Consider the following 20,436-nt stretch of genomic DNA (forward strand, 5'->3'; position numbering starts at 1 on the left):
CTGAACTATTTAATAGTGTATTTTAAAGGTATATATAAGCCCACGTGGACACAATACTATTTATAATTTTGCATTATTTTTTATGTCCACGTGGGCAAATATATATGTTTAAAATACGGTATTAAATAGTCTAGGGAGGTAATAGGTCCTCATGAAAGTTTAGTATCGCAATAACAAATCCGACCAAAGTTGGGATATTTTTCAGACCCTTATCCCAAACAAAATAATAAAAATAAAGTATACTAATCAGTAACAAACAATGAAGAAATTATTTGCAAAAGTTTTAATACATATTTTTCACCTCAACTTTTGGTTTGTAACATTCAATAAACTTTAATTTCAATTCACACATAGAACCTCCATTTTAATGTGTTTGGTATGAATACAAATATTTTTTTAAATTTTGTCGTTAGGAGAAAACTAGTTTAATTTTAACTTAATTAGTAGCCAAATAGTATCACATAAAATGAAATATGACAACAAGAGTAATATACACTATTCATATCCTAATATATTTGGTAATATTACTACGAGCAACTTTTTTATGTATAATTTTTTAAGTGTATTTGAAAAAATTGAACTGTAAAAACTTTATTTATAATCTTTTTTTATTTTTATTATTATTATTATTATTTTATCTATAACTATTTTAAATATTAATGAAGTCATTTCCCATTTGAATAGGGGGGAAAGTTCTTTGAGTAATGAAAAAGCTGATAATTTTTTTGAGAAAGTATTTTTGCGCTACCAAACAAAACTCTAAATATTTTTTGGATTCAAGCTCATGGTATGATTTTTTTTATAATAGGGAGCGCTTCCTCTCAAATGAAGTCATACACGACGTAAATCTAAATTAATCAAACTTCAATGTGGATATCAAACATCGCTGGAAAAGAAAAAAAAAATACTAAGTGGCCAAATTTACCAATGCAATGGCCAGAAAATTGAAATGATATATGAGATTAATAAATCTTGACTTGTGAAATAAATTAAAGAAGGTTAAGTGGTTGGATTATATTCAAGAGCTCTTGGCATCTTTTTTTTTTCATTTTTTCTTTCTATTTTTATCTATATAAAAATTGTTTTTGATTAAGGTGGTTTGAGAGAATATAGTTTGTCTCTTTTACTTTACCTCTTTTCTGTAATTTTATATAACTCATTTAATGCAATTAGAATAAAAAGAAATTTGATTCTTTAGATATTATTCGTTGTGTAATATTTTTGGTGGGAGAATTGTCCTCCTATATATTTTGTCAAAAAAAAAAAGACAACTTTATTATGTTCATATGCTATGTCATTTCATTTAATTGATACTAAAGCTGCATATTTAGTGTTAATCCTTTGTAACAAATTGGCCATTACTTAAATTATCAAGATGCTATAAGATATTCTGCTTAAAAATTAGTGTAAAGTAGAGAAATTCCATACATTTGGGGATAGTTATATTCTATTGTAGAAGTTTTCTCAATTTCAAAAATTTTGAATTTTTTATTGCTCTCGGATATATTTCTTAGTTATCCGTTACATTGTAAATAGTACATTACTTAATGATAGGAATGTGTTCGAGAGAGAATTTTTGTAATTTTTTAAAATGATAGAAAATTTTAGAGATTATGATATCTTAAATTGTGTATAATTTTTCCTGAAAATTAATCTTAACATACTTCTTGAAATAAAAAAAATGTTAATTAGATTTGAACCCCCTATTTATGCTCGATTATGCAAAACTTGATTATGGATTAGAGAAGTGAAACTAGGTAAGTAAAAGAAATGTGAAAAATCTATAAAGTAGGCGTTAGGTCAAGGATGTGAGGCTTAAGTTTGAAGTTTTGATTTAAGAATCAAAGTTTATTTATGAAACGTGAATAAAATTTTAATTTATTTTTGAATCATAATTTTAAATGTAAAGCTTGATTCATAAGTTTTTTTTTTTTTTTTGCAAATAAAGATTTCATTATTTTAAATTTTGTAAAGAAAGACTTTTACACTCTATAAGAAGATTTATATATTACTATGTGTATTTGAAAGTTTGTAATACTAACATATAATCGCAAACATGCATTTATAAAAGGGATATGTAAATGTGTGATTTATTAATGAACGTCTTATGATATTTCGTTACCTTATTTATTAACTATGATTTTCTTATTTGGTAATAATATATAAGAATTGAGAAATTTTGATAATTTTTACGAATTGTCAAGTTTTAATGTTTAATATTTACTGTAAAAAAAACAAAACCTAAATTGCTTATTCAAACAAAATTTCAAATTATGTCCAAACGGAAAGTTTGAGGGTAATTTAGAAAATTTTGTTAATAGTGGGATAAATTGATAATATATGATATAACCGAGGACTAAAAAGGATACATTTTATGTCTATTTCTGCTAAATCTCATTACCCCATTTAGCACTGAGGTTTTTCACTTCTCTGAATACCACAAATCCTCAAACTCGCCGGCCTCGCCGCAAGTCGTCGCCGGTGCCGGAAAACCAATTTTGTCGCCTGAAAACCTCACTACCTTGCCGCAATCGTCGCAATGGAGAAAACGGAGCTGAAAGATGATAAAAACAAAGAGGTAGAAGAGGAGCAAGTAGTGAACCCATGGGAAGTATCAGCAAAAGACGGCGGGAAGATTGACTATGACAAATTGATCGACAAATTTGGTTGCCAGAGGCTTGACGAGTCCTTAATTCAGAGAGTTCAACGTCTTACAAATCGGGCACCTCATGTTTTCCTTCGCCGTGGAGTTTTTTTTGCTCATCGTGATTTCAATGATATATTGGATTCTTATGAGAAAGGGGAGAAGTTCTATTTGTACACAGGCAGAGGACCTTCTTCTGAAGCTTTGCATTTGGGTCATCTTATCCCTTTCATGTTTACAAAGTAATTGGGATTTGAATACACAAGGCTTATTTAGTTTTTTTTTTTTTTTTAAATATTTGCTTACTTTTGGGTTTGTGAATGTGTTTTATTGTGCTGCAGGTACTTGCAGGATGCTTTTAAGGTGCCACTTGTAATACAGTTGACTGATGATGAGAAATGTATGTGGAAGAATTTGTCAGTGGAAGAAAGCCAAAGACTTGCTCGTGAGAATGCTAAAGACATTATTGCTTGTGGATTTGATATTTCAAAGACGTTTATTTTCTCTGATTTTGACTATGTTGGTGGGTAAGTAACCTCTCTTTTTCTTCCGGAATGCAGTTTATACTATAAGGAAAATGTTCATATTGAGAATTCCTTTTTTAGATTGTATTGTTCGAGTGTTTGGTGGGTATAAAAGCATGTATACATATGGTAATCATACTAGAAGTGGTATATGTTACGAGGATAGTGTTTTGGTGATATTTTGAAGTTTTAAAAGTTGAAAATAATGTTTTAAGGGATTAATGAAGTATACAGAGTGAGACTTGGGATACTTGTAAAGTGGCACAAAGTCATTGTCCTATTTTTGATGGGAAGTGTCCTTAATGCAACAATGATTTTTCTTTTGGGATGCGGTGGACGGGGAGAGAGAGGAGACTCAGTTATATTGTTTTCATGGTTATGTTTTGTTGCTTTGGATGTGATAAGGGTGGATGTTGCTATTTAGAAAGATAATTTTTGCTTATATGGTCTGTTGTAAGTAGAATTTTGATGGTCGCACAAGGATGCAATCAACTTGTGCTTTCTTTCAAATTCATGTGTACATCTCCATGATTTTTATTTACATAATTTATGATGTGTTTCTTGTTTGACAACTTAGAGTATTGGTGCTAACAAGAATTCTTTATGCGCAGCGCCTTTTACAAGAACATGGTCAGGGTTGCAAAATGTGTCACATACAATAAGGTGATTACTTCCACTTTATATCTAGAGGAGTATGTTATGTTAAAGTTCTTAAACGTATCGTGCTCTGTGGTTTGTTTTTCAGGTTGTTGGCATTTTTGGTTTCACAGGTGAAGATCACATTGGGAAAGTTAGTTTTCCACCAGTCCAGGTAGCATATTCCTCAATGTCGTAACTGTAGTCTGTTTAAGTGTTTATAGCTTACTCTGTTGTGCAAAAACTTTTTTTTCAAGTTTTGGACAAATGCTTTCGGAAAGATCTTCATACTTCCTGTTCTTAAGTTATCTTTATATGTCCATCCCTCCAGTGTCCCCATTCTAAACTCTAGGAAATGAAAACAGAAAGGAAATATAGAGAAAACCACAATGCTTTGATAGACAGTCCTCAACCAAAGAAACAATATAGCACTGAGAGGTTTTAGTAAAACCTCTCTGTGCTTCCATTTGTGAAGCTTATGTGCACAATATTTCATATTTGTTTTCCAATTTTCACGTCAGATGATCTACTTTGGAAAAGTCAAAAGCTTGAAGAAGCCGGAATAGTATACTTCACCTAATCCCCCACCCCCCACAAAAAAATTAAAAATGTAATAGCAGCTTACTCTGAATCTTGTATGGTTTTTGTCTTTTCCTCAAAACTTAGAAATTTGAATTTGGTTTTGAATGTATGGAGAAACTAACATGGCTGAATTTACAAAATTATAGGCTGTGCCATCCTTCCCCAGTTCATTTCCTCATATCTTTGGCAATGAGAACATTCGCTGCTTGATTCCATGTGCCATTGACCAGGTTTTTTCTTGCTCCTTTTGTTGTCAGATTTCTTTAAATACATATATTTTGAACCTGGTAATGTCATTTCTTCAAAAAAAAAAGAAAACATGATTACACTGGGTATGTTGTTGTGATTTCTTCAAATGTCTAATTACAGTTGCTTGATCGAGCAATATATTCCTAACTTAGTACAAAAATGAAGCTGTATGTTTTGTTGTCAATAAAATAGTACTAGTTGTATAGTCGCAAGGGCATATTTTTTTTGGGTGAAGTAATTAAATTGTATTAGAAAGGCATCAAGGGATGCAGAGGTTATAACTGAATATAAAGTTGCTTCAAACATGAAAATTACATGAAGCTAACCATGCAAAAACTTGTAAAGCAGCCAAAAACATAAACCCCCTTAAACCCTACTGTGCTAGAGAGTTAGGGAGCTAACAAAATCCAAAAAATTATTCTGTACTGTTTACAGGGATGGGCATATTTTGTTTGACAGTGGTGGTTATTTCCCAATCAGTAGAAGCAATCTTCATTTTTCACTGCCACAAAGATCTCCTCATAGTAACCTTCATAACTAACCTCCAATATGATAGAAACCATTGATTTCCTTTAAGGAGTTCTCTTTTGATTTTAATGTATTTTTGATGTGCTGATCTGTATAGTTGGCGAAACTAATGAGAGACTTTGAATTGATTTTATACCTTTTCCACTATTAAAAGTCGACACCATCTTGGTGTGTTATGCACTTAAGATATTTGACTTCCCAGAAGAAAATGCTGGATGGGCGATCTTAAAAATCTGCTTGTTCCTTTTCAATCGATGGTATTATATATTTGGGCCTCAAATTATTGTCTCGTCATATTACTAAACATTGGAGGCAACATTTTTTTGAGAACTTAAACGCTGGAAGCAACATTTTCTCTTGATAGGTGCCTTTCTTTGTACTGCGTAATCTGCTGACGATATATCTTGTCCTTCTTTTGGGTTGTTAGATCCGTGTGTGTGATGAATAGACATTAGACATTAGCCTAAGCCTATGCTGCGGTCTTTACTCTGTTAACCTTGAGCTATTTTCTAGTTAAATGTTCTAACTGACTAGTTTGTGGGCGTATGATTATTGACACAATTTAGCAAGTTCAAGCTGTAGATCTGCTGGATTAAATAGGCATAAGCAGGAAATCTCCTGTTTTGCTTTAAATTATATTGATTAGCTGATATATAGACAGTGTCATGTTATCTTCAAAGAAAAAGAAAACAAATCTAAAAGATGGAGGTCATGTTGGTTTTTACCGCTTCATTTCTTTCTTTTCCTACATGCAATGTCTCTCATGATTTTTTTATTGATAGTTTCCCCTCTGTTTCTACTGGAAGAACTAACATCAGTAAGTGATTTTTCAGGATCCGTATTTCCGAATGACTCGAGATGTTGCTCCTCGGATAGGCTATCACAAGCCTGCTTTGATTGAATCATCATTCTTTCCTGCCCTTCAGGTTTTTCCCTCCTTATAGACCAGTGACCAACCAATTTAAATTTTGTTACAAATTTACGATCAAATTTCACTTTGATCACGCTTCTGTGACTAAGCCTTTTACAGTTAATTAGTAGAATAATTTGTTCTATTATTCTCGTCTGTCCTCAACTTGTTGCCACGAAGGTTTAACTCTTCTGGCCACAAGATGACCCGAACGCCACTGCTAAAGGAAAAAAATTGCAGCATCCTTAATCAGATAGTTAGAAAGAATCACTATCACCTCAATGACCTGTGATATGATCCTTTTGAGCTGTGGTAATCTCTAAAGCCCAATTCCTTACAAATGAAAGCTCTGTTCTGGTGCTACATTCTGGTTATATATATGTGTATTTCAGCTTTTTTTTTTTATAGTTAACTAGAACCATTCTGTTATAAAAATGAAAACTGAATACTAAAATTAAACTAATAATAACCAAGAATAAAGAATGTAGTAGAGAGATAAAATAGGAAACTTTTGTCTTTCTTATTTTTGTTTGTTTTTCTATATAAGTTACAATGCCTTTATAGGCATAAAAGGGGTACAATGGACATTCATCAATTATTTACAACACTCCCCCTGAGTGTCCATGTAAAATAAAATTCTTAGTGAAGGAACAAGTATAAATAGTTATTCCTATTACGCAAGTAATGCCTCATTAAAAACCTTATCAAGAAAACTAGTAGGATAAAACCTTGATTAAGGAAAAAAGAGTACAATGCGTATTTTACTCCCTCTGATGAAAACCACGATTCAGTTGTCCAAGTTTTCTCATTCCAATCCTATATACCATCTTCTCGAAAGTTGCGGTTGGCAAAGACTTGGTGAATAAATCAACCACATTATCACTCGAACAGTGTTATGAAAGGCGCTCGCCTTTCGCCTTTGGCGACAAGGCGAGGCGAAGGGTCATCGCCTATTTCCGGCGAGGCGAGGCGACTTCAAAAAGGCGTGCCATGGTGACGGAAAGGCATAGGGCGACGTGGTGTGGCGATGCAATAGGTGTCACCTTTTTATTTTTTTATTTGTTTTAAGTTCTGATTTAATAATTAAAAGCCAAAATTAGGGTTTTTTTGGGTATTTTTGCAAACTTGACCTTCGCAAGACGCTCCTCCTCTTCTCCTCAGATTTCGCGATTGCTGCTCCTTCGTGGAGACTTCTTCTTCGCGAATCGCAATCGCGATTGCTGCTCCTTCTCAAGTATGAAATCTTCTCTCTAGTTCTTCTCTTCTTCTCTTCTAGTTCTTCTCTTCTTTTCTTCTTCTTCTTCTCTACTCTCTAGTCTCTACTCTGTTTTTTTTTTTGGGTGGAACTTCTCTGTTTTTCAGTATCTAGAGTTTGAGACTATGCTCGGTTCTGTACTTCTGTGGTAGACTGTAGTGCTCTACTCACTGGACTGGAATCTACCTATATTTAAAAAAATAATAATTTAATCCTTCTATAATTATTTCTTCCCTACTTAATTTAGTTTTATACTAATTAATATAGTATTTATTTGTCCATAAATAGTGAATTCAATGGCGTCAGATGCTAACAAAAAGAGGGACATTGCTAATGAATGTTATTGTTATTGAGATTTTGGATTTTATATATGCAATTAAATATTTTACATTTTTGGTATTAATTGGCGCCTCAATTCAAAAAGGTGAGCGCCTCGCCGCGAGGCGAGGCAGATCCTTGTCGCCTTTCGCCGTCCAAAACACTGCACTCGAACGAATCTGATGTACATTGATATCACCATTCCTCTTGAGCTCGTGTGTGTAGAAAAACTTTGGTGAAATGTGTTTTGTTCTATCTCCTTTAATGAATCCTCCCTTGAGTTGTGCTATGCATGCTGCATTATCCTCATATAACTTGTCGCATTTCAAACCATATTTTTCTCGAATAAGATGTATTGTGGACCTTAACCACACACATTCTCGGCTTGCTTCATGAATAGCTATTATCTCAGTATGATTTGATGAAGTGGCCACGATAGACTGTTTTGTAGATCTCCAAGATATGGCAGTACCCCCACATATGAATACGCAACCTGTTTGAGATCGAGCTTTGTGTGGGTCAGATAAATATCCTGCATCAACATAACCAACAAGGTCTGGACTGCAATCGCTAGAATAGAATAAGCCCATATTGATGGACCATTACCATTTTTTTAAAAAAAATAAGCCCATATTGATAGTCCCTTTTAGATACTGCAATATGTGTTTGATCCCATTCCAATGTCTCCTAGTAGGAGCAAAACTATATCTTGCTTAACAAATTAACCGAAAAGGTTATATCAGGCCTTGTAGTGTTGGCTAGATACATTAGTACACCAATTGCACTAAGATATGGTACTTTAGGACCAAGAATTTCCTCATTCCTTTCTTGAGGTCGGAATGGATTTTATTCACATCAAGTGATCGAACAACCATTGGAGTGCTTAATGGATGTGCTCCATCCATGTAAAATCTTTTCAACACCTTTTCTGTGAAGGCTGATTGATGAACAAAATTACCGTTTGTCAAATGCTCCATTTGCAAACCAAGACATAATTTTGTCCTTTCGAGATCTTTCATCTCAAAGTCATTCTTTAAATAATCAATTGCCCTCTTAAGTTCTATTGGAGTTCCAATAAGGTTGATGTCATCAACATAAACAACAAGTACAACAAACTTTCATATTGTTTTCTTTAGAAAAACACATGGGCAAATTACATCATTTATATAACCTGCCTTAGATAAATACACTAAGACAGTTATACCACATGTGTCCATTGCTTCAAACCATACAATGATCTTTGCAATCTAATTGAGTACATTTTTTGAGACTTTGAACTATATGCTTTGGGCATTTTGAATCCTTGAGGAATTTTCATGTATATCTCATTATCGAGTGATCCATAAAGATAGGCTGTAACCACATCCATCAAATGCATTTCAAGCCTACATGGATCGTGTAACTAATGAGATAACACGATGTTATTGCATCCATAACCGGTGAGTATGTCTCTTCATAATCGACACCAGGCTTTTGAGAAAATCCTTGTGTAACAAGACGTGCTTTGTACCTTTATATTTCATTTTTCTTATTCCTTTTCTGCATAAAGACCTATTTATAGCCAATAGGTTTAACACCATTAGGTGTTTGAACTATTGGTCCAAAAACTTCACGCTTGACAAGTGAATTCAACTATGATTGAATTGCTTCTTGCCATTTTGGGCAATCATTTCTTTGTCGATATTCTACAACAGATTGAGGTTCAAGATCCTCACTATCTTGCATAATTTTTGGTGCAACATTGTATGCAAAAACATAATCCACTATTTTTGATCAATTCAGATTTGTTTCATTATCACTTGATTTTATGGATAGTTCATTATTTTCTTGAGTCTCAAGCTCATTGATCCCTTCAAGGATACCAAAATTACTCACATCTTGACCTTCTATATGAGGTTTTTTCATATTGTCATTTTGACCTTTTATTTTTCTTTTTCTAGGATTTTGATCCTTTGAACCTAATGTTCTACCACCCTTCAGGTGTGCTTTTGACTCATTAGCTATGACACTAATATATGGTCCTACAGGGACATCAATTTGAATTGGGACATTTCTTGCAGGAAAATGTGATTTGGTAATTCTTTTCAAATCTCTAAATGCGTCTGGCATTTGATTTGTAATTTTCTGCAAGTGAATGATCTTTTGTAGTTCTTACTCACAAATAGAAGTACGAGGATCAAGATGAGGCAATGATGAATTTTCCCACAAAATTTCTCTTTTAACTTCACTATTTCTCCCCCTAATTTTGGGAAAAGTGTCCCATCAAACCGACAATCTGCGAACATATCTCCAGTTAGTGGTTCAAGGTAGCGAATAATGGAGGGTGATTCAAACCCAATATATATTCCTAACCTTCTCTGGGGGCCATCTTAGCGCGATGTGGTGGTGCTATCAGCACATATACAACGCATCCAAAAATTCTTAAATGAGATATATTAGGTTGTTGACCCAAAACCAATGGAAAACTTATGATAATTTGTTGGTCTGAGACGAATAAGTATTGCAACATGCAAAATTGCATGACCCACACAGGAGTGGGCAACTTAGTTTTCATAAGTAATAGTCTTGCTATCAACTGCAGACATTTAATTAATGACTCAGCCAGACCATTTTGAGTGTGAACATGAGCTACAAGATGTTCAACTCTTATCCCAATCAATAGGCAATAATCATTAAATGTTTGGGATGAAATTTCTGCAGCGTTATCAAGGTGAATGGACTTAATCTAATTATCAGGAAACTGTGCCCGTAATCATATTATTTGTGCCAACAATTTTGTAAATGCCAATTTGTGAGATGACAGTAGGCACACATGAGACCATTTAGAAAAAAACATCTATCAGGACATAAAATATCTAAACGACCCACTTGGTGGGTGAATAGGTCCCCAAATATCCCTATGTATACGTTCCAAGAACGCAGGGGACTCAATATTGGCTTTTGTTGGTGATGGTCTGACAATTAACTTGTCTTGATAACATGCATTACAAGAAAATTCACTATTTAAAAGAATCTTTAAATTCTTTTAATGGATGCCCATTTGAATTTTCTATAATTCATTTCATCATTATAGATCCAGGATGTCCCAGATGATCATGCCAAAGTACGTAGGTAGTGGAATTAGTAAACTTCTGATTTATTATAGGATGTGCCTCAATTGCACTATTTTTTGTCCAATACAATCCATAAGATAAGGCTGTGAATTTTTCTACAACATATGTCTGCCTAGAGACATTTTTGGTTATACCAAGATATTCAAGATTCATTTCATCAGTTGTCTTGATATGATAACCATTTTCACGAATATCTTTGAAACTCAATAAGTTTCTTCGAGACTGAGGAGAAAACATAACATTATTTATTATGAGTTTAGTTCCCTTGGAGAAAATTACAATGGCTCTTCCGAATCCCTCAATCAAATTAGCACTAACAGAAATCGTAGTAACATTCATATTGCCTATACTTAAATGGGAGAAATATTTTTCATTTTTGAATATCGTGTGTGTTGTACAAGACTGTGTTAGCACAATGATTTTCTTGCATCATCGTATTGACAAAAAATTGAAAATTGAATATCTCACAGTGAAGGATCCACTTGTTCTGTGGAATAACCTGAAAGAAAGATATGACCATTTGAAGATAGTCATGCATTCAAAGGCACGATATGATTTGATGCATTAAGGTTACAAGACTTTTAAGTCTATTCATGAGTACAATTCTGCCATGTTCAGAATTACTTCTCAATTGAAACTATGTGGAGATACGGTTAGTGATGTTGATATGATGGAAAAAACGTTCTCCACCTTTCATGCCTCGAATGTGCTTCTACAGCAACAATCGAGAAAAAGGTTTCAAGAAGTGTATTCTGAACTGATTTCTCATCTTGTGGTTGAACAAAATAATGATTTATTAATGAAATATCACGAGAATCGTCATACTGGAGCTACACCATGTCCTAAAGTGAATGAGGTGTACGCCCACCATACTAAGCGTGGAAGAGGTCGTGGACGTGACGTGGTCGTAATTATGGCCAAGAACGAAGTCCTTTTCCTGGTGTTAATCATTCACCAAAGAAAAATCACTCTTAAAAGGGAAAAAGAAAAGATATGAAACGTGAAGCACTTAAAACAAACTATTTTCGATGTGGTGGAAGAGAGGTCATTATGCACGTGATTGTCGTACTCCTAAACACTTGGTTGAGCTTTACCAAGCATCACTAAGAAAGAAGGATAAAAATCCTGAAGCTAATTTTATCTCTGAAAAATCATATTGACATCACACACTTGAATGTAGCAGATTTCTTCACACCCTGAAGGAAAAATAGATCACTTGATTGGTGATAGTTTTGTGGATATGGAAGAATAATCATGGTTAATATTTGCTAATAATAATGTTATTAATATTTGTTGTTTTTGTACTGGTCATAATGTGGGAAGTAAATAATTAAATTACTTATATTTATCCACGTATATTTATTAAGTCCCCTTTTAAAACATCTATAGAAATATGAGTTGAAATTTTATAATGATTTGAAGATGAATTGGAGCATATTAAAATAATGTTTTCTTCTTATCCTTTTGTGAGTATAAAAGAGAATTTATACAGTTATCTTTAAAAGGGTAAAGGGTCAAAAATTCCCTTGTACTATGTGAAATGATCAAAAATCCCTTTCATTTATACTTTGGTCTATTTATGCCCTTATAGTCAGTGAAATGGGACAAAAATGCCCTTAAATGAAACGAAACCAAACGGAAAAACTTAAACACCAATTCGGATGGCATTTATGCACCCATTTGCATATAATGCTTAGTCCAAAAACATTTTAGCAGATTCAAGGACATTTTTGAAGAACTTGAAGTGCAATTTGTATTCTTAAAAGCTAACATAAATATAATGAAAGAATTCACTGCTCTCCAATATGTATTACCAGAATTTGACTACCACCACTTTGTGGCAACTAATCAGCAATAATAATACTTGTTTCCAGCATTCAAACAAAGAGTAGTATTGTTATTCATTGATGAAAATTCATGAGAAGATGATGATGTAAATATTAGATAATTCTCCATTTTAGAGTGTAAAAGAGAGTTTGTTTAAATATAAAAAACAAAAAAAATATGATTTTAAAGGTTATTTATCATTTAAGAGTTGGAATCTAGTGGCTATGCTGGCTACTATTCATCTTATCTCATCTTTATATAGTCGAAATTACCGAAAATAAAAGAAAGTTCTACACCCACTTGAGCATATATGAGAAATTTAGAAGAGGAGGCTAGGGTTTTGAAGGAGAAGGAAACAAAATCTGGGAGAAAAATGGGGTTGTCTTCAGATGAAAAGACAAAGCAAACAAATTAACACTAAGTTTAAGTTTTTCCGTTTGCTTCCGTTTTATTTAAGGGCATTTTTGGCCCATTTCACCGGCTATGCATAAATGGACCAAAGTATAAACGAAGGGCATTTTTGATCATTTGCATTTTTGACCCTTTTCCCTCTTTAAAATGAATAAAGTAAATGCATTATCTAAATAAAGTAAGTGGAGACAATAGCTTTTTCTTTTGCCACTCAAATGTCTTTTCAAGAAATTAGATCATTATATTAGTAGTCATTTTAGACAAGCTAAACTAGACTAAAGTTTACTGTTAAAAGTTTGGGTGATAAAAGATCTTATGCATTATTAGTATATTCAAATGTCATTTTAACACTTCCGTTATCTCTTATATTTTATGAATTATTTAATAGAAGATAATTAATGATTTAATATAAGAGATAACAAAAGTGTTAAAATGACATTTGAATCATTATTATGATCATATACTAATAATGCATAAGTTATGGATTGTATTGGACAAAAAATAGTGCAATTGAGGCACATTCTATAGTAAATCATAAGTTTACTAGTTCCAATACCTTCATACTTTGGCATGATCGTCTGGAAGACTGGGACATCCTCGATCTATAATGATGTGACGAATAGAAAATTCAAATTATATTTTATGAATTATTTAATAGAAGATAATTAATGATTTAATATAAGAGATAACAACATAAGATCTTTATCACCCAAACTTTTAACAGTAAATTTTAGTCTAGTTTAGCTCGTTTAAAATGAGTACTAATATAATGATCTAATTTCTTGAAAAGACATTTGAGTGACAAAAGAAAAAACTATTGTTTCCACTTACTTTATTTAGATAATGCATCTACTTATTCATTTTAAAGATAACTTTATAAATTTTCTTTTATACTCATAAAAGGATAAGAAGAAAACGTTATTTTAATATGCTCCAATTCATTATCAAACTATTATAAAATTTCAACTCATATTTTCATAGACCTTTTAAAAGGGGACTCAATGAATATACGTGGATAAATATAAGTACTTTAATTATTTACTTCCCACATTATGACTAGTACAAAAACAACAAATATTAATAACATAGTAACCATGATTATTCTTCCATATCCACAGAACCGTCACCAATCAAATGATCTATTTTTCCTTCAAGGTGTTAAGAAATCTGCTACATCCAAGTATGTGATGCCAACAAGATTTTCAGCGATAATATTAGCTTCAAGATTTTTACCCTTCTTTCTTAGTGATGCTTGGTAAAGCTCAACGAAGTGTTTAGGAGTACAACAATCACGTGCATAATGACCTCTACCACATTGAAAACAGTTTGTTTTAACTGCTTCACAATTCTCATCTTTAGATTTTCCCTTTTGATAGTGATTTTTCTTTGGTGAATGATTAACACCAGGAAAAGGATTTCGCTTTTGGCCATAATTACGTCCACGACCTCTTGCACGCCTAGCGTGGTGGGCGTACACCTCATTCACTTCAGGAAATGGTGTAGATCCAGTAGGATAATTCTCGTGATTTTTCATTAACAAATCGTTATTTTGTTCATCCACGAGAAGATGAGAAATCAGTTCAGTATACTTGAAACCTTTTTCTCGGTAGTGTTGCTGTAGAAGCACATTCGAGGCATGAAAGGTGGAAAATGTTTTTTCCATTATATCAACATCACTAACCGTATCTCCACTTAGTTTCAATTGAGAAGTAATTCTGAACATCAGAATTGTACTCATGAATAGACTTAAAGTCTTGTAACCTTGAATGCATCCAATCATATTGTGCCTTTGGATGATGGTCACATCTTTCTTTCAGGTTATTCCACAAAACGAGTGGATTCTTGATTGTGAGATATTCAATTTTCAAAATTTTATTGACGACGCAAGAATATCAGTGCTTTAGCACAATCTTGTTTTGATGATTTTATTTTCAATTTTAGTGGGGTCTCCAAACCCATTGCATCCAAATGGATTTCAGCATCCAGTTCCCAAGAAAGGTAGATCTTGCCCGAACTATGAAGGGCAACAAACTCAAGTTTAGTAAGATTAGCCATAATAAAGATAAGAAAAATAATAATACCTTAGTCTTCAAACTTTGAGATGAAAGAGTCTATAACATGTTATAAAAATAAAGGCTGCATACTAAAATTAAACTAATAACAACCAAGAAGAAAGAATGCAGTAGAGAAATAAAATAGGGAACTTTTGTCTTTCTTATTTTTGTGTGTTTTTCTATATAAGTTACAATGCCTTTTATAGGCATAATCGGGGTACAATGGACATTCATCAATTATTTACAATACTTTCTGAATGACAAAAACTTGCAGTTCACAGCATGTGCTTCTTTACAGCGCATAAACCAGTAAATGTGGCATCTTTTGGTCATAAACTTGTAAAACATAGTTAAACTTAAATCAAATTTATTTATTTGTTTAATTTTTGTATAGGATGAGTAATGCAGCATTTTTGATAGCTTTATCTACCCTTGTAATTCTCCCTGTACCTAGAACCTGAATTGTGGTTCTTCATGCTAGAGTAGCATTTCGCGACAATGAGACCTAGTTGCTTGCATCATAAGATATGCATAGTTTATTTAAGAACACTTGCCATTTACTATAGCATCAACTTCTCAACAGATATTAATCTTATTTAGAATCCGTTTAATGAAAAATCCATAAAGCATGTGAATGACAGTCCTTCTTTCATCATGAAAGAAACACAACAGACAATTTCCTTTATGAGATATTGATCAAAGCCTCATATCTTCAGTAACTTTTTCATAAAGGATTAGTCCTAGTTGGATGTTGTATGGTAGAATCCTTTCTGTCCATATTGCAAATAGGCTCCGTATGAATGTTGTCTTCTACTGGGGTAGATGGAAATGCGTGCCACAAAATCATTTTTCGCATTTGAAAATGTCAGAAAGATTCTATGTTCTTTTCTTTTTTCACCTTTCCTCCATTTTGACCACGTACATGCTCTTTGCTGTTGAATTTGGTTCTTTATTTGTGCAATTGCAAATGATTCTTGAATTGCAACTTATATGAAAGATATCACTAACTGTATAATGGTTATGTCATTTCATCTTTGTCCTTTGTCTGATGTGCCCACCTCCATGCTGGTATCTGTCTGATTCCAAATAAGTAGAAATAGAACTGGTTCTCATCCTTTTTATTTGTCAAATTAATTTGTTCACACATGTTTCAGCTTATGTTGTTTAAGGTGTCTGCTTGTAAAAATTGTCATACGTTTCTTCTGTTGATATTTTACTTTTCTGTTGTTGAACATTGGCAGGGGGAGAATGGAAAAATGTCTGCTAGTGATCCAAATTCTGCCATTTATGTGACCGATTCAGCAAAAGAGATAAAAAACAAGGTTGGGCTTTTAAATATATAATTGCACACCTTCTCAAACAAAATAAATCCTTCTCAAAAAATATATTTTTACACATTTGATGCACATCATATGTCAACGCTTGTATCTATTGAAGGACATCCATTTTGTGCATAATTCTGTTATTATTGATCTCCTTTTCCTGTGTTGTCTTTTCCTTCTTGGAGGAGGAGGGAGGATTACTATAGATAGTCATTCCATAAAATTCATTAGAAACAATGCACCCAAGGATGTGGCCTAATGGTCATGAAGTGGCTGCAAACAATTGAGATCAGGATTCAGATCTCAGTAGAGATAAAGGAAACGCTAGGTGATTTCTTCCATATGTCTAATCTTCATGGATAGAGTTACCCGGTATATGTGTTGGTGGGAGGTGGCATGTATCCGGTGGAATAGTTGTGATGTGCACAAGTTGCCACGGACACCCCTTTCATAAAGAAAATTATTAGAAATAAAGCATGCTGAACTGAGCAAGTTAATTAATAAAGTGATTGTTGTACAAGACAAAGTATGACATTCAATATTGGAGGATGGAATTTCGAATACATAAAGATTTTCAAATAAGTTGTCTTTATCTCCAGACTCCAGTTGTGAGCCTTTTCTTGACTAAATTTAATAAAACTTAAGATACTTTTCTTTATGAGTCGGTAAACAATGATATTTGTGACAGGCACTCTTGAAATGAAACGTATCCCAATTCTCGTTCAATACTGGTGATAGATTTTTCTTCAATTACTTTTCTGTGTCATACTTATTTCTCTAAGAATACCAAAGCTTCAATTTGTTCTTTTTAATGTTTTTGTTCGTGGAGAGTGGGGTGGGAGGAGGGGGCGGGTTACTATGTTGAGGCAGATTCAGAAGCTGAAGGATTAAAGAAATGGAGAAACCATAGAAGAACAACCAACTTATGTAGAAAAAACTATCAAATGAAACCAAAAAAAAACTAGAATAGTAAAATTCTGACCACATTACAATAAAACACCTAAAGGAAACAAACTAACATACTAAGTTAGCAGAGGAATTAATTCTAAAAATATCTTATCGTAACTAAAGTGACAAAAGATGCTAATAAGAAATAAAATACTCTTAAGCTCTCACAAGCTTCATTCAAATTCATTCTAAAAAAAGGACACTAATTAAATGAGTATTTATAGTTATGATAACCCAGGACCCAAATGTACAAATTCATTTAATAGTTAGCCTCTACCGAAAATGAGTTAAACAAGAGTTCTTGTCACAAGATTCCTTTGATTTAAGAAGATTAATTGGGCTTGGATTTCCTTGTTTGCTTCCTCCATAGTCTTCAAGGTGATGATACGAGATCCTTTGAGGTAAAACCGATGTAATTTCTTAGCTTGAATCCTCATAACTTGAAGGATTCACTTGACTTGTTCTAGCTTCCAGATGTGCATCATGTGCGCTAGTGTTTGATAAAAGTTTGATTACAGGAGTTCTGACCTAGGTAAACTGGAAACTGAGGCAATTTGAATATGTGAGAAGTTGATTTGTTTAGCGCCATTTTAGTTCTTAATTTTTTTAATCAATGAATACTTATCATTTCAAAAAGAAAGTTCTTAATGTTGGTTTCCAAAATGGGCATTATCCAGATTGATTACTCTATGCTAAACAAATTATTTCGATAAGCATAATAATGACCCTTTAAATTGTAACTATGTGCAGATAAACAGATATGCATTCTCAGGTGGACGAGACTCAATTGAGTTGCACAGGAAGTACGGAGCAAACCTGGAGGTAACCAAATTTATATGAATCCCATAGCTAATTCGTAGGATGGAATGCATTTCTATTAAATGACTGTACACGCTTGAATATATCATCTTGTAAATGCAATTTATCTCCGCCTGTTTTCATCTCTGTTGGATCAATATATTTAACTTTGTACCATCTTAGCCATGGAAAAAAAGTCAGCAAACTAAACCTCTTGTCTTGGATACTGTGCAGGTTGATATACCATTTAAATATCTTGGCTTTTTCCTGGACGATGATGCAGAGCTGGAACACATTAGAGAGGTTAGTATTCATGCTTTCCCTTGGTGTTTCTTTGCTATCTCAAATTTGCATTTGTAGAACTCCAGCTTTTAGCATTCAATTCAGTCCATGCATGGACTACCGGCAGATTATATTACCAATAATACTCATATGCTCAACTTTCAGGAGTATGGTTCGGGCCGTATGCTGACAGGTGAAATTAAAAAGAGGCTAGTTGAAGTTCTAACAGATCTAGTTGAAAGACATCGACGGGCTAGGGCAGCAGTGACTGATGAGGTAACTAACAGTAATTTTCGGTGAAACCTAAAATAGCTAGACTTTCTGAATTTCAAATTACTCATTCTCCATGTTGAATTGCCTTGGATTATCAATCAACTTGTCCCGACTATGTCTTAATTTCAAATGACATGATTTTCTCTTTAGTAACCAAGAGATTCAAGCTTGGTCTGCTAGCTTAAGTGACACAAAACGATTAAAATTAGCACCAAATCTCCATTTTCTTTATCTACATGCCTTACCAACTCATTATTGCTGAGTCGTGCTTTCAATTATTCTTCCTAGCATAATTCATTAATTATGTTAATGGTGTGCTGGGTGAAAGCTGGTCCTAGCATAAAAAAAAGATATGCCGAGGGTGTGAAGGTCTCCTCTTATGAGCATGACAGTCCATCAGGAATTATTACCTCTTTTTCGAGGTACTCTCAGGGAATTAAGAAGAGGAGGGAATTGGAGGGTTCTGCTTTTTCCAAGTGTTCTTTAGTACCTGTTTTGCTTGTCCAAATTACTGGATGTCTGGTCTCCTTTCTATGCTCGTCTCGTTTAATAGTTTTTTCCTTTCCTCTTCTGTTTCCAATTTGATTAATTTATTTACTTGTTGCATGGTCTTTTCTGCAGATGGTAGATGCTTTCATGGCTGTCAGACCACTTCCTAATATGTACAATTGAATGAGCAAAGTATAATTACTTCTGGATGTTTAATTCTTGAGGCTCATTATTATTTTCCATTTACTGAGGTTTTTCTTCTTTAATTGTAACTGTTTTTTTTTTGTTCTTTCCTGTAGTTTGTTGCTCGTTATTGTAACTCAAGTTATGCTCACAAGAACAATGTCAAGAAGATGGATTTGTGGTAGATTGAACATGATTTATTTTCTCACTTGTATCCCTTTTTTGTCTGGTTCTTCTCTTGGTTTATTTGATTGTCTGGAAAACATTTTCCTGCATGTACACTAATTGCTGCAATTACAAGATGCACATCCTGGACATGTTAAAAATGGTTTTGCAGACGTGTATTAGAATGTTCAGATCTTAAAAAGACAAAGTTGTCCTATTTTTCAGTTGGTTGAGGTTAACTATGTATCAATAACTGATAAATCGATATACTAAAAGTGAACATCTCATGTAATAAAAACATAAATTTATAAAATACAATAAAATCAAATCTCCCGTTATTTTAAAGCAAATTTTTGACAATAAGATTAGTTTTCAAAATTCTTTATTTGAATAATACATGAATTAAAAAACTAATAAAATAAGGTAAATATTATTAACTACTAAAGAGATTAGTATTAACATGAAATAAATTTGGGTTGGAGGTCTATGAAAGCAAAGTCCATCAGAGAAATTAAAACCTCTTGATCATTGGATACTCCGGAGTACTATATTTAACGACATCAACTTTCTACTACTAGCATATTTAAGCCATGTACTTATGAAGAGAAAATGACATAAATAGTTTCTTAACTATAGTAGTAGGTCTAAAATGGTCCCTTAACTATACACTTAACGGATTTAGTTCTTTAACTATTCAAAAACTTATTAGCTTTGGTCCCTTAACTATAAACTTATTTAATTTAGTCCTTCAAGTATTCAAAAACTTATCAGGTTTGGTCTTTGTCCATTTTTTTAAATACAAATAGCTTAGGCTTATATTAACAGAATTCATGCCTCGAGAAATTAAATCCTTTAACAATTTTTGTTGTTGTTTATCTCTCTCCGCTACTTTTTCTTCAAATTAACCTTATGCGAAGAACCTTAA

The 20,436-nt window shown here is 33.1% G+C and overlaps 1 protein-coding gene across 2 annotated transcripts; it reads left to right on the forward strand.

Annotated features, from left to right (window-relative positions):
• Positions 1-2,392: 2,392 nt before the first annotated feature.
• On the forward strand, positions 2,393-19,674 carry LOC102589250 (tryptophan--tRNA ligase, cytoplasmic). 2 transcript variants are annotated; one of them, XM_006355163.2, is made up of 12 exons: positions 2,393-2,886; positions 2,986-3,171; positions 3,780-3,831; positions 3,914-3,979; positions 4,533-4,616; positions 5,997-6,089; positions 16,293-16,373; positions 18,072-18,143; positions 18,354-18,422; positions 18,567-18,677; positions 19,296-19,355; positions 19,463-19,674. In XM_006355163.2, the coding sequence occupies exons 1-11, from the start codon at positions 2,540-2,542 to the stop codon at positions 19,344-19,346; spliced, it is 1,212 nt and encodes a 403-aa protein (XP_006355225.1). In that variant the 5' UTR covers positions 2,393-2,539; the 3' UTR covers positions 19,347-19,355; positions 19,463-19,674. The 2 variants fall into 2 exon arrangements, with proteins under 2 accessions (XP_006355225.1, XP_006355224.1); XM_006355162.2 differs by having other exon boundaries at positions 19,296-19,674.
• The last annotated feature ends 762 nt before the right edge of the window (positions 19,675-20,436 follow it).

The sequence above is a fragment of the Solanum tuberosum genome, unplaced genomic scaffold (assembly GCF_000226075.1).
Source record: "Solanum tuberosum cultivar DM 1-3 516 R44 unplaced genomic scaffold, SolTub_3.0 scf00191, whole genome shotgun sequence".
Classification (NCBI taxonomy): Eukaryota; Viridiplantae; Streptophyta; class Magnoliopsida; order Solanales; family Solanaceae; genus Solanum; species Solanum tuberosum.